At 34.2% G+C, this 15,841-nt stretch overlaps 2 protein-coding genes across 8 annotated transcripts in view; both read right to left on the bottom strand.

The window, feature by feature from the left end:
* The window catches only part of LOC134256529 (myocyte-specific enhancer factor 2C-like), a 47,783-nt gene extending 41,545 nt beyond the window's left edge, over positions 1-6,238 (bottom strand). For both annotated transcript variants that reach the window (XM_062739198.1, XM_062739199.1), the window contains exon 1: positions 6,091-6,238. The gene's annotated coding sequence lies outside the window, so the exon portion shown is untranslated. The remainder of the gene's footprint in view (positions 1-6,090) is intronic.
* Positions 6,239-6,741: 503 nt separating this feature from the next.
* Positions 6,742-15,841, bottom strand: part of LOC134256528 (E3 SUMO-protein ligase PIAS2-like) — a 25,296-nt gene continuing 16,196 nt past the window's right edge. For 5 of the 6 annotated variants that reach the window (XM_062739189.1, XM_062739191.1, XM_062739190.1 and 2 more), the window contains 3 exons: positions 14,463-14,623; positions 13,793-13,959; positions 10,999-13,166 (listed from right to left, as the gene is read on the bottom strand). In XM_062739189.1, coding sequence (XP_062595173.1) covers positions 12,502-13,166; positions 13,793-13,959; positions 14,463-14,623 — 993 coding nt within the window. In that variant the 3' untranslated portion in view covers positions 10,999-12,501. Of the gene's footprint in view, positions 6,965-10,998; positions 13,167-13,792; positions 13,960-14,462; positions 14,624-15,841 lie in introns of those variants that run through there. The other variant, XM_062739195.1, reaches the window with a different exon arrangement.

Genomic DNA, 15,841 nt, shown 5'->3' with positions numbered 1-15,841 from the left:
TAAAGAAAGTGCATAACCCTTGCATGAGCTCTTACATCTTTTAAAACCCATAAAAAAGGTTCTTGCAGTCAAAGAAGATTCAATAAACAGGGCCAATATTTATCGTAAATTACTTGCGGAAATTCTAATACCTGTCTTTGCGATGCATCAGATTTCTAAGGAGGAGAAAAATTGGTGTCAATCTATAGGACAGATGCAAGGACAGATTCAAGTGCAGTCCCAGATTACTCTTATTTTACAACCAATGGAAAGTTGTCAGCAATTTCTTCTCTACACCTGTCCAAATTAGCTGATCCTTGGTCGCTGCCCAGGTCAAGTGTTATAACAAAAGTGAAAATGTTTAATCAGAGCTTGACAATGGTCAATATAACTCGGGACACCTACCCTGTGTCAGAAAGTGAAAATCATCCATCTGCTGAATCCGACCAGGACATCTAATGGTTACAATGGAGGAGTTCAATTGTTGCTTTACGTAACAAACCATACAAAAGACAGACCAACAAAACATTATGTTTTTATTGAGTTCGATTCTCTTACATTAACCAATCAAAGGGAATAGGGATGTGGCTCTGTAACAGTTGCTCAGTCTGGAATCCATACAATATTTTTAAAATATCTAAATATAAAATAATACTCCACCAGCAATATCCCTCTAGCAATAACATAAACTTTATTGCATGTTCAAGTTCCTTGTTTGAAATGGGGAATCAATTGTAATACTACAAAAAACTCAGGAGTAGCCTAATTTCAAATTCTGAATATGTACAATAGACCATTCAACGGTCCAGAATTCAGGTTATCAGTAAAATTTAGTGCAGTTAGATTCAAGTTGGTCATAAACATGGTCTCTTGTACAACATGCAGTGATAAGCATGTCGTAATAGTAATTTATATGACATGGAACACTCTGTCATACTGTGTTACATTATTGGAAGGTTTCCATTCCATCACTGTTAATTCAAAAAAAATTTTTTTACCCTGTTCCAAAAATAAAATGTCAGTTTAATTCCATACAATCAAAGCTTACTATGAATCCATCGATTGAAATGATTACAATAATGCTTGCATCATTTGACTCCAAGGTTCTGAATTTTAATCATCTATTTAAATGTGTCCTCCATAAATTTTACCACCAATTCATTTGTCTCATTTAGCCAATTAAAGGCCATCAACATTCTCTATAGTTATGCAGATTTTGACATTTTATAAATTATATAAATTTAAACCACAAAAAGAATAAATCCCATAGCTTCTCCTTCATCAATAATGATGGCTGTTTTTAAAATTTTAAGTTTACCTGTCCTCATAATACACATATATCATTTTTTTAAATACAAAGATACCATTGACTGTATTACACCTACATCAAAAATCAAATTACAGGCTTAGAGAATGGGCCTAGTAACATAATCTGAAGAGGGGTTATCTACATTGGAGATTAGCAAGATGAAAACAAAACAAAAAAGATTTTGTACTGTCTTGAGGTTTAATACAGTCACTATACAGTTCACATTTCTGCAGTATCTTCAACGCAGACAAATTTTTCCGCGATAAACTCCAACCCGCAGATATCAGCATATTTGGTGCCATTCAGCCGTGGATCCAATGATAAATAGTAGATGTGAACTTGCATAATAAATCTGGCACAATCAGAAAAATAGCCAAAGATGTGGCACAAATATTGACTCAGATTGATCCGGGAGTGTTTGAAAAGTCACCTAAGGTGATAAATAATGCCAACAACAGGAAAGCCCCTCTCCAGTTCTATCACCTAATGATTACAGGGGTAGATAGGGGAGATAGAGATTTCCAATGTGTCCTGTCCAAGGAGGGAACTTAGGACATCCATCCAACACTCATGTGGGATGGAAACAACTATTGTGTTATTTCAGAGGCAATGATGTTTGAAATTGAATTCTTAGGCTTATAAATGGCTTTTACAATTAATAAATTAATGATAGCCTACTTTACTCTATGATTGCCAACAACATTTGCGAAATACTGTAGTTTCATCAATATTCGTTGAGCACCAATTTTCGAGGATTAAATTGTTGTTGAGAAGATCCACAAATTCCAATGTTCACTGAATTAAGAAATATGATATTCATTTGTACAGATAATGCTTTTGTCCATGAAATTACGTGTCCTCGAAAATGTCTGTTTTACAAAATCCACGAAAATTGATGCTAACGAAAATTGACGAAACCACAGTGCCTAATTTAAAGTTAAAAATGAAATTTTTTTTCTGGCTAGAAATCATTTTATTTTTGCAGGTCTATTGTCCATACAAATAGTTCTTAAATCACTATTAGGGGAGGAACACACATACATTCAAGATTTTTAACCTGTTCTTCTCGTTCAGCTAGACAGAGTGACATACTTTCTTCACCATAAAATCAAATGAGGACATCTTTTATACAGAAGTAACAGGGACAGACAACAAATACAGTTCACCTAGGCCAAGAGATGCACAAACTGACAACTTAAAAGATATGGCACCCACAAATGTCTCCGTTGGTAGACGCATGTTTGTCAAAACCATTACCAATAACTTGAGAAGAGAGGTACACGTTTTATTGGGCAATAATTTACTTTTTATCAAGCACTTGTAAAATACATGAACAGAAAATTCCACACAGGGGTTAAACTTCACAGATCATAAACATATAAATTAACACAGACACATTTCCTACTTCATGTCTCTAAATCATTTGGATCTTGCCACGATATTTGGACAATATTTAACTTTAATGACTTAACTGCACTTTTTTATCCTCATCAGCGGGCTTTCTTAACTTAACTAATTTTCTGCTTATTTTACACTACATTAGACATGTTAAATGATTGAATAATTTAGATAATGCTCATTTGTAGGAACACAGAATGTAATACCCATGCCAAGGCCAAATGTGAGGTTATCTACTGCATGACAAGTATTGGTATGTTTAAATAACATGCCAAGCTATAAGGTACTGGATCTAGTCCATACCTTAAATACGAACAGAGACAATCAAAGATTACCAAGTTCACCTCAACAAATTTTATGTACAAGTCAAACAAAGTCTCAGTCCAAATGAATGTTCTATAGCAGTGTGCAACTCTCTAGATTCATGCAAGTTTGGCCACAATAAGGCTTATAGTTACATAAAATGGACCTACTCCAAGAAAAATTAAACATGTTCATAAACTTGAATGTGTTGGTCTAAGATTCAGTAGCTGATTGTGCATCCCTAGATTGGGGCAAAACATCGGTCTTCTCCAAACACATTACCCTGGTAAATCCAGTCACATTCGTGTCCAGTATCTGAAGCGTTTACTCTAAGAGTGAATCCTTATACTATCATACAGGCTAGCTTTGTCCTGCTAAGGTCTATGGTTATTTGGATTATGGACTAGGTAGTTCCTCAAATTTTTTTTTAACATTTCAACTCAAAACTTCACAAATCGAAAACTAAGCAGAATTTAAGGCGCAAGGGACAATGACATCACAATATGATGTCATGTTGTGTATTGGCTATATCATGCCATGACTACTTTATCATACATATAACCCTTTCCTCTGTAATGAACCTTCCATGTGTTTTTAATTGGCTCATTTGCATAGAACACCCATACTTTAACTTACTAGCATAGCTTTTGCTTCAATTCTAGAGATGTAATAAAGTCAACCTCGAGAATGCCTTAAGAATTAAGTGGTGGGGTAAAAAAAAGTATATTAGTATTCATTGACTTATGCATTCTCAACCATGAACTCAAGTCTCTGTTTATCTGACACAAAAACGGAGAATGGTGTCAAATGTTGGTCAATGTGACATCTTTTTTCATCAGTCCTGCCTGAACCCTTCAACAACCTAATAAATCACAGTAATAAAACAATGGTCACTAAAGAGCAGGAAGGATGTTCATCAATGCAAGTTAATTTATTAGTATTTTTAAATACATCAATTTGAAACACTGGGCTAAGAAATTGAAAAACAGCATCATTACTTGTCTCGTAAATTGTAACATCTCATTTGTTTTTTTTTCATTTAATTTATCATTAATTTATCAATATTCTTATACTTTTCTTTGGAGGGGGGTGTTTTTTGTTTCTTATTATGATAAGGGGTGTTCTAAAACAGAAAAAGCAATTGACAGATGGTTTCTCTTTTTGAGCTTCAAGCTCAGATGAGCTAAAATTGTTTTCTAACACACAGACAGATAAAATGCAATTATTCTTCTTGTTTTCAAGTAGTATATAGCTCATATTTGACAATCATATAAAACTATGATATTGAAGGCTAAATCCTTTTAATGAGCTTCCATGTGAACTATAAACCATTTTATATTTATATTTATAAGACAATTTAAAATATAAAGACATGTCTTTCAAAAGAATTGCAACCTTTTTTTGTCGACCAAATAATATTCATGTACCAATTCACAACATCACCAAAACAGCCCACTGACCTTGATTTTTATTTACTGTCATAGCAAGATAGTAAATGTGACAAAATCTGACAAATGATATTTCAACCCTGCGACCACTGGCTAGTCAATACACAACAGGCCTTAAAAACTGCCCTCTGGTGGTGATTGACCATACAGCACAGGGAACTTACATTCCTAGTGAAGGTCAATTTACATCTAATCATGAGAAATTATCATTACCAACGGTTTATCTTGGCAGTGAAAGATAAAATTTACTAATATTGATCTGTTTTGATCAAATGAAGATTCTTTTCAGTGTGATGTATTTTTTCTTTCCATCTTGCTTATTTAATTTGCAGCCTACATGTATATATAACTTTACCCGTTTTTGTAAATACATGTAATGTGTGCCTGAAATGATGTTTGGGATGTTTGGAAAAATCTCTCTCCTTTGCAGCACTACATATACTCAGTCCAAGGGCCATCCTTTCATCCTACCTCTTTGCAATTTACTGTTGTAAAAATCCTACTTGAATTCCTAGAGAACTATGAGTAAATGCTTTTAAAATGGAGGTTCTTTTCTTTCTTATTTGGTTTTCTTTGCTCTTCTTTAAATGTATACCTAGGGCATGACATCTTTCATTGTGAAACATTATAATGCTATATTTTTTGCCTTTGACCAAATATCACTTTGCAATAAATTTCAAACATTTTCTTAAACGACCACTCTACGCAACCAAAAGTAGAGTAATACAATGACTGAAATGTCTGACCAACTTTCAGCAGAGCTTGAGACTGAAAATGACATTGCGATTTTGTCAATATTGAAATTGGAAGTGAAAGAAAGCAATAGTGTAAGTGACACCACAAACTGATAGCAATATGTCACATCCAGGAGGGAGTGATGCCATTTTAAGTAGAACATGATGCCAGAAACATGTGGTTGCAGAAGTAAAAAATATCAGTTTCGTCTATGTAAATAACCCTAATATAGCATCAATGTTATGATTTCTCTGTCATAAATCATTTATTCAAATACAACTTTATGCCAACATATTTTACATTGCATACAATATGGTGATACTGCACTATTTGTAGAAATTTAATATCATTTATTTTTTAGGTAATTATGCCTCTCAATATTCTACAAAAAACTACAAAGATGCAACATCAAATTTGAAGGAAAAAGAAAAAAATCTTTAATTAAATATATGCAAATTTAATATGCAACAGTTGGTCTTTTATTTAAAAAGTAGTAAAAAAGTTATTTTTTAATTCAATCTCATGCAAAAAATATGTGATTCAAGTGTAACCTAACCTTAGCAGCACTAATATAACATGCTTATTATAGAATGCCCTCACTATTTAGAGACTAGGGCACCTTGCGCTACACCCCAACTCGTTATTAACTTGATCAGCTGATTTTGACATCTTTGAAAAAACATTCAACAGGGAGTCGGAGCGTGACATAAGTTGCAGATGATTGAAAAGATATCTCCTGCATATGTATTTTTTATGACGAAGAATGTATCAGTCCGAAGATATGCCCCCTCTACTTTCAGTACAAGACAATACCTCACGTAATATTACATAGAACATCAATCTTGAAATTCTTGAAAACTCACAAGGTTGACAAACATTGCTGATAAATCGGGTGACTTAACAATACAAAGTACTTACCTTATCGACGAACCAAAATAGCTCTGGACGCTTCTATTTTCATCAGACACCAAGTTAAATCGGTAGCAGGGCTATTTTAGGAAAAGAAACTAGTTGTGGTTTGTTATATTTTATTTCAATACACGTAAATTCGTCCGCAGTCGACAACCGCGGCAAAGGCGCATTCCTCTGGGCTCTAGGGATGTAATGTAATCTAATTAAACAAAAATTACCAGCTGCCGTTGCTAAATTGTCTCACAAACGTTGAACGATGCGACGAAAAGATGGAACTATTTTTCTCGCGCATACTGTTAATTACCTGAGACATTCAACAATCCGTCCTACTTGCGTCATTGGTGACCCAGTTTTTCGACGCAAGAATTGTTCGCGGAAATTGGTGATTAACTGCATCAATACTTATTGATTCCTCTTTTTTGACTCCCCAGTCTCAGAGAAAATGACATTTGAAACTCGGGCTTTTTACCAAAGTCCGATTTTTCGACAGAAGTAGTGACCTATTATCGTTAAAGTACGTGCATGCACTGATTGCCAAGTCGTTGGCGGATCCAGTACATTTCGTGAATGGGATTTTTTTTCCCTACCTAAGTCAATTAATAACAATCAACCAAGTCACACTTTCAGTTTTCTGACCATTCAAGAAATAGATTTTTATTGCAAATTAGAAAATAATTTTGCCGCACAATTTGTTTTTGTTTTCTTTTTCCAGTTGAAATTTACACTGATTATTCTTAATTAATTTACAAAGTTTGTTTATGGGTAAATGTCACCTTGTATCACAGTCCATGTCTTCTTCTGTGTCATAATTTTGTATACAACGTATAGAGGAAGTGTCTAACATCTGAACCTCCACACAATCTATATTGTCCAGGATTGGCTGTCAACAGAAACAAAAAATCACAATTATACATTCCATCGTATGTAAAAGTATACACTAAATAAAATTATACATTTTAACTGACCAAACAATGAAAATAAATCATTTCAAACATGCATAAAGATTTTGTTTAAACCCAATAAATAAACAAGTTAACAATGATTGAGATACACATCCCCCTTCCTTTTGATGATGAGTAAACTTTTGACAATAACTCTTTGCATCAAAAATTTGTTCAAGCAGGAAAAAATGTTGACCACAATAAAAAAAAAAAGTTTTTGACAAAGTTTTGGAATCCTCTGTTTCTTGTCTATGAACCACCACAACTTGCATTAATTCAAGGCGATTAACATGAGTTCTTAGAAAAACTATTAAGCTTTATTTATTCAAAATTATCTCACATTGACAAATATGGTAATTAATTTCCCTAAGACAAAACATTTTTTTTCATAATTTTGGCTTTTTTAAATCTATTTCATTGACCCATCATAAACACACTGCAGAAACTTGGACAGAATAATTTGACATTATGTGCCAGGAATTTTCTCACAATTGTCATAGTATGCTTGTCCATATTTTTATGAAAGCCATCTATTTTAAGTCACATGTCAGACTTGTCAATGTGTATGCAGACTACCAAAATATTTTGACTTTGTTATAGACCCCATTACTTTTTTTCCCCAAAAAGTACAGTTTTTTTTTTTAATTTTAACACCCACTCCCCATTCCAATAATAGAACAAGTTTAATCAAAAGATTCAGGTTAGCAATATTATAGTGATGTTATTGTCAAGTTTCAAGAAATGAATTTTTAATGAAAACTGCATGCCAGATTTTTTAAACAAAATTAAAAACCTAAATTTTTCATGTCCATGTGAAAAGGGACACAACTCAAATATTAACTTTACCAAGGAAATATTTCTCACAGTACTGCACCTTGATGTGTCCCCTTTAGATCCTAAAGTTAGAAGGTGCCTTGTACCCCGTTTGATATTCCAAAATTTCACTGGTTTCACTTGATGCAGCATAGGAATCCCTCACCTTAACAGCTCACAGGATAAGTCACAGCAAACTACTCCTAGTTGTAAAGGAATTCCACTTCACTATACAGTGTTTAATGGGAGTTTTTTTTTTAACCCACATCATCAACCGAGGCTTAAAAAATGTCTATAAATATTAAAGTGTGCCTGTCTGTCAAGTTAGGGATGGAGGGGGTCAAGAAAACATTTCATGGTATTTCCTTAGGAGGGGAACACTTTTGTGTATCGTATCAGCACAGTGCATTCAAATATTGTTATCTCTAACTTTATGGGACCAAGGAAAAACTTCGAGATATCTGATTTGAGATACTGATGGTACTAAAGAATTAGTGGCTGGGACTTCCAAATCTCTTAGACATATCCATGGTATTGGAGATATTGAAGTTTGAGATACCGAAGTTCAAATGTAATTTACTACTTGCAGTCAAAATATTTCAAATCTGTGCAGCCAGGAAAGATATTCCATCTCTCCAACATTTTAAAATCTTCTAAAATCTTAACTACATTGGGGTACGACCACTGCATTAAATTTGCAATAAATATATTTTGTTGATAAAATTTTATACCAATTCACAAATTCTGCCAAGGGAACTATTGCCTACCCCCATTAATTAGGGGTCCATCCTCAAACAGGTACCCAAAAATAAATTTACGCACGACCTACATATGCAGGTTATATGCTGTAAAGGATCACTTCGTTATGAATATAGCCGAGACCCATAAGGTCAAGATTGAATATTAATACAAAAACTTATTTCCATTCTGGACTATGAATTAAGGCTTCATTTTAGTTCTAGTCTGTATTGCTGTATATATAGAGGAACCTTTGTTAACAAAATTTGAATTCATTTTGATTGAAGGGATTACAGAAAGTGAAATGCATTCATATTTAAAAATCTATGATCTGAACTTAGCCCAATGACTCCAAAAGATTTTTTGGGACAACCCTCATATTTAGCACAAATAAGACCGCGGAACATTAACTGGCAAAATTGGAAATATACAGCTTACGTCATTTCTATCTGTTACAATCAGAACATTCAGTGATAGACAATGAAATGGGCGGGTACAATTCGACGCGGACGTTTGGAAAACATGGGATTGAAATTGCAGATCGAAATTCATTTTCAATCCACCTCGGCTACGTTAGAAGGCACATTATTACTGATTGACCCAGAAGACAAATAATTTCAATTTTGGTACAGTTTGAATTTTTTTGTCCAGTGTTTTAAATGAATAAATATTTAAGGGACAAAATATTTCATTTTTGTTTGGTAAATATATGTATATCTTTGTGATGGTGGTGGTTGGGGGGGGGGGGGGGGGGGGGGGGTTAGACGATTTTTAAATAAAGTTTTCCAACAGTTTTCAGTGAGAATAAATTTAAACTCATACACTCTTATAATCCTAGAAATAAAATATATTGTCATGTTAAGCCATGACCTGACTCGACAATTTTTTTTTACCCCCCCCCCCCCCTTCTAGAATCAAATATCTCCTGAAAAAACAATTGTATTGTATGATCTTTGGCGTTCTTAAAATTATAAGCTAAAACTCATATTAATGTGAACTTCAAACAATATGTATTTGGGAGTTGAATTATAGTTGATTTTTTGATCATACATTCACTCTTTGCTTTGAAAACAGCTCGGGTGGATTGAAAATGAATTTTGATCTGCAATTTCAATCCCATGTTTTCCAAACGTCCGCGTCGAATTGTACCCGCCCATTTCATTGTCTATCACTGAATGTTTTGATTGTAACAGATAGAAATGACGTATGCTGTATATTTCCAATTTTGCCAGTTAATGTTCCGCGGTCTTAATACAAGAACTGCACTTAATGTAACTTACACATTTTTGCACTTAATGTATTTTACACATTATAAGTTCTGCATCAAGCAACATAAGCATACCTGCATAAATTAAATTTTATAAAAGTATCAAACTGATCAAGTATACAAATAGAAATCTACTGTAGGTCAGAATACAAATGTACTTGATTAACAAGGAGTTAATAATTCTTGTCCTTAAAGGGAGTGCTACAATGAATTTGCTTGATTGCATTTTACTGACATAAAATTTATGATTTACTGTTTATTTAATGTCTTTCCTATCAAAAATGAACACCCATTAGAGATAGATAATGGAAGGTACATACACATATCTGTATAAAGAAGTTTGAAAAGGTGAAAAATTCTCATAAAAAGGAACAATGTTAACAAGAGTCAGCTATCTAACTTTAGTATCAAAATATCAATTTTATATACCAGTATAGGGGTAGGTTCAAAATGCAAATTTGAAATATTTAGATGTATATTCTATTCCTTTGAAATGAAGTGATCCTTTAGAGAACAAAAATCAAAAAAACCTATTATTTAATGCCTTAATGAGATGGGAGTAACAAGGCAAAATCACAGATGGGATCGGATACCTAGGAGGATTAAACATCCCGTGTTGACTGGTCATTATGTAATGATCAAGTAGATGGAACATTTTGTAGTCAAATCTAGTACAAAGGCCTAACAATTGGTCTGAAACAAGTCAGCCAAAACACAACCCAGGTTACATTTTGCTAATAAGGTTAATATAACAACAACCAAAGAATTAACTAAATGCTGACTTTTAACAGATTGTTGTCCCTGTGACATCAACTTGTATGTGAGGAGCCTCAGTTTTAAAATTGATTATAATTTGCTGATAAGGTCATTATAATAACCAAAGAATTGACTAAATACTGACTTTTAACAAGGTTGTTTATATCCCTGCAACATCAACTTTTGTGTGAGGAGCCTACCTCAGTTTAAAAATTGATTATACTCTGAATATGCTCTTGAGAAGTGAATACGTTGGGAGACATAATCACCATATGAAGGTGATAGTGGAACATTATTACTTAAATAAAGCTGAATAAAGCTGAAGTTATCTTGTTTGTCATACCATTAAGTTGTTAGTTGGCCTTCAAAAGATTTTTTCTTAAAAAGGAGGACAAAATGTAAATATTCACAAATTTAATAACAACAACTTGTTTAGGGTACATTAGTCGTAGAGCATTGACAGTATTTACATATTTTACACCTCATGTCTTATACATTTTACTGAACTCAAACATGTTCAACAATAAATACATATATAAATAAAATCATACTTTTAATACAAACAAAATGACACGAATAAAGTTCTGTATTGTTAAAAGTACAATTCTTGGACTTCATCTAATACTTATTTTTTCAAAAATGAAAACAATGTCTTCAGTTCAAATATATCCTAATGTTTTTATGTTCATGACAGAAAACAAAATGGAAAAAGTTTTAATTGAAAACAAAATTACTAACTGATTAACTCTTAAATTAATTTTTCTAATCATAATTATGAAAACTTTATAATGTTGCATACAATCTAAATTAGAATTTAGAATTTCTTACTTGCTTTCTTTCAAAATTTAAACTTTAAACAATTCAAAATCTATGGTGTGTTAAACAAATGAAATCTGCAAGTCCAAGCAAAATATACTGTTTGAATGTAAACAAAAAATGCTGAATCCTTTGGCTATTACAATATGGAATCCTATCATTTTTTATGTGCAGTACATACACATAGAATGATCATATTTGTATCCAATGTTTTGTGATACCTTTTCTGTACATAGTGATTTATTTTGTCAAATAAATCAAAGCAGGTGCTATGGAAATGAAATGACTGAGGTATTCTTCATCACAGCTTTAACACTTAGACAACCAATTTACATGCAAGAATTTCTTATGGACAAATGAATAATCTATTAGAAAATGACAATCTCAATAAATAGTTGCATACAAGTACATGTAACATTTATTGTTCTAGATCATAATATTTTTTTAAAAATCTCGTTAAGATTAGAAATTTACATCATTAATCAAGTAGCAGTTTAAACTGAGAACACCTCATCCAAAAAATAAAATGTGAGTGAAATGAAACATTTAACTCGTGCAAAATAAATTAGTACATCAAATGAGAAAACAAGTGAAAAATGGAGAAATGAGTAGAAGTAGAATGTTAGTTTGAAACAATATGTGTAAAGATGAAATGATTGCAAACTCTAGGTCCTTGACAATGTCCCATGAAAATATAATATTTTTCTTCACAAAAACTTATCTTTTGGTAATTCCGTTAGCTTATACCACCAGAAATATATGCGGAGGCCTCCAATCATTTACTCTGACTTAAAATATTAAAGTAAATTATAGTAAATGGACAGTATTCCGGGTTAGGCAGAAAAACTTTTTCGCTTGTAAATGTCATGATTTTATTGCAAAATAAAATTTTGTAAGAAGGTTATAGTATTTCTTTGGAAGGAAAAAAGCTGAATAACTGAATTAACTGTAATTAGTCTGTAACAAAGTCCTGAGAAATTCAATCTGTAACACTGTTTTAAAGGAATTGTTTCAATTTTTTTTTTTTTAGAAACTTAACACCATTCAATGCCTTTCATTCTACACTAGTCATTTTTTCAAAATAAACTATCTATACTGGTCCCATACAATTCCACGTAAAAAATCTTCAATTTCTCTATCCAAGTTGGGATCATAATTTTGTATTTGGGGAGGGGGTGGGTAGTGGGGATATGGAGGATTGGGTAATGACAGTGGGGCAGGAATAGGTTGGTAAGGAGGTAAAATTGGGGTACTGGAGGGGGGAGTTACAGGAGAAATTCTAATTCCTAAAGGGGAGTGGATCAAAGGTTGTGCCGGGGGTGAGGGAGTGGGCAGAGGGCGAGGACTAGTAGCGAGGGCGGGCGTGGACTGCCGTGAGGATCTGGCCGGGGACAGGGAACTAACCGACTGGGGGGCTGAGAGGGGGGCACTTACTGGGGTTCCTGTCTGAGATTTCTGTGGTGAGGGTGGTTGCTTTGTGGTGCTGGAGGAAGATGAAGATGATGATGATGAAGATGATGATGAATTTGAATTGGATGAAGGTGAGGCCACCATGGGCGAGTCACAAGACGGCGACGCTGTCGAGGGCGCTGGAGTGGGTGAGTCCAGGCTGATGACATTAGGACTAGAGTCAACAAACGCAGTGGATGACATTGGCTGTGGGGAATCACATTCACTTTCAGAATCAGACTCCTCATCAGAACTCACTGTTAAGTCTATCACTTCCATCTTAGGCTTCTTTGGAGCTGGTCCTACAACAAATGGGCAAACTTGTAATTTATGCCATCTTGGATTTAGTTGAAAACAACTGTAAACAAAATGTTGAGAAATTCTGCACTTATAAAAATACACAACACAGAATTATACTTTAAAATTATTATTCAACATTCCAATAAATCAAATAAAGTTTGGCCTGGAACACAATTCTTCTCCACAATACCAACCTGATGTGGAGGCTCATTTGGATTCTTCTTATATGGATTTGTGGGCAGCTTCACTTCCTACCTGACATGGAGGCTGATATGGATTCTTTCTGGACTTGTGGGCAGTGGACTACCTACCTGATGTGGAAGCTGATTTGGATTCCTTCTTTACGGACTTGCTGGCAGTGGACTACCTACCTGATGTGGAAGCTGATTTGGATTCCTTCTTTACGGACTTGCTGGCAGTGGACTACCTACCTGATGAGATATGGACTCTTCTTGTATGGACTCTTTGGATTCTTTCTGTCTGGACTTGTGGGCAGTGGACTACCTACCTGATGTGGAAGCTGATTTGGATTCCTTCTGTACAGACTTGCTGGCAGTGGACTACCTACCTGATGTGGAAGCTAATTTGGATTCCTTCTGTACAGACTTGCTGGCAGTGGACTACCTACCTGATGTGGAAGCTGATTTGGATTCCTTCTGTACGGACTTGTGGGCAGCTGGACTACAGGATATCACATGAGTTTCCTTGGAGGCTTTCAGCGGACTCCAGGATCCATCCTCATGGAACTGGATTTCATTCATGTCAGATGTCTTCTGTAATATCTCTACAAACAACCTAGTAAAAAAAAAAGTCACGGAGTCAGTTTTGCTTCTGAATCTATTTTGTACTGATCAGCATGTTTACTGTAAATCACTTTTTATTCAATAAGCGTGATTACGAACACAAAAAAATTTAATTATGCGTTTAATAGTATTCTTTAGCAATAACCACAATTCGTGAAAATTTCGCCTTGCTTATCAGGAGTCCATGACTATCTTGCGAAAAAAAGGTGTCACGAAAATTTAGTGATCTACAGTAATCAACAATTGGCACAGAAAACAAATAAAGCAGAATACTCATTTCTAAATAATTTGGCATACAATATCAATAAATAATTAAATAAGAGACAATGATTTGTCTGAGAATCATATTCTGCTATATCCTGTGTTCTTTCACTATGTGTTTATTCATTTTTGCTCAGATAGAGCCAAACCATTCTAAATTTTTTCCCTCCAATACAAACATGGATCCCTGCATTTCAAAAAACTTTTTGACTGGTAATTTAATCCAATCTTTACCCATCAATAAATAGTCGATGAAAAGGTGCCGGTTTATCACAGACAGGACAAATCCAGGTGGACTTTTTCTCATTCATCATTAGAAACGTCGAACCATCGAAACACTGGAGATGTGTACACGTGCTGGCCCGTGTTGGTATAGTCATCCTCATCTTACCCAGCTGAACAGAAATAAAAACATAGGTAATCAGAGATTACAGAGCTCACCTCAATGAATGTTGCCTTTAAGTAAGCCAAAGTCACACAATTAACCAACAAAAAGTGTACATTCCAAAAATGAAAATATTTAAGCAATTTTGATCTGACACTTTGAAAAAGACCTACATAAAAAATTTAAACTAGTTCTTCTTCATGAAAATATAATTAAAATCCAGCATCTGAAGCAAATTTGAGAGTTTTCATCTCTTGATGCAACATTTGTGCAAGTTTGGTTTATACAATGTTATATAAACGTTATAGTTTTTTTTGGTAATAGACCTGCACTCATAACTTTTACCTGGTCTATTATCTGAAAAATGTATGTCGAATTCAGCATCCGAAGCAAGTCCATTAGTGTGCATCCTAAGATGTATCATTCATGCAAGTTTGCTCATGATAGGGCTCATAGTTAATTGGATATGAAACATGCATCAAAAACTAACATTTTCACTCATCCACAAAAAGTAGGTCAGATTCAGCATCCGAAGCAAGCCCAGTAGTATGCATCCTTATATGTATCATCCATGCAAGTTTGGTCAACATAAGGCTTATATATACTTGGAAATGAATCACGCACCAAAAACTTTTACCTGTTAACTCAACCAGAAAATGTAGGTCAGATTCAGCATCCGAAGCAAGCCCGGTAGTATGCATCCTTAGATGTATCATCAATCCTTAAAAGTTTGGTCAACATAGGGCTTACAGTTACTTGGAAATGAAACCTGCACCAAAAACTTTAACTTGATCATTCAACCACAAAATGTAGGTCAGAATCAGCATCTGAAGCAAGCCCGGTAGTATGCATCCTTAGATGTATCATTCATGCAAGTTTGGTCAACATAGGGCTTATAGTTACTTGAAAAATGAGACCCTCACAAAAAACTGCACCAAAAACTTTAACCTGTTCACTCAACCAGAAAATGTAGGTCAGATTCAGCATCCGAAGCAAGCCCGGTAATATGCATCCTTAGATGTATCATCCATGCAACTTTGGTTAACATAGGGCTTATAGTTACTTGGTAATGAAACCTACACCAAAAACTTTAACCTGTTCACTCAACCGGAAAATGTAGGTCAGATTCAGCATCTGAAGCAAGCCCAGTAGTATGCATCCTTAGATGTATCATCCATGCAAGTTTGGTCAACATAGGGCTTATATTTACTTGGAAATGAAACCTACA

This window comes from Saccostrea cucullata, unplaced genomic scaffold (assembly GCF_032062105.1).
Source record: "Saccostrea cucullata isolate Sc308-1 unplaced genomic scaffold, CSIRO_AGI_Scuc_v1 ctg90, whole genome shotgun sequence".
Lineage (NCBI taxonomy): Eukaryota > Metazoa > Mollusca > Bivalvia > Ostreida > Ostreidae > Saccostrea > Saccostrea cuccullata.
This window is presented reverse-complemented; position numbering and strand designations above follow the sequence as displayed.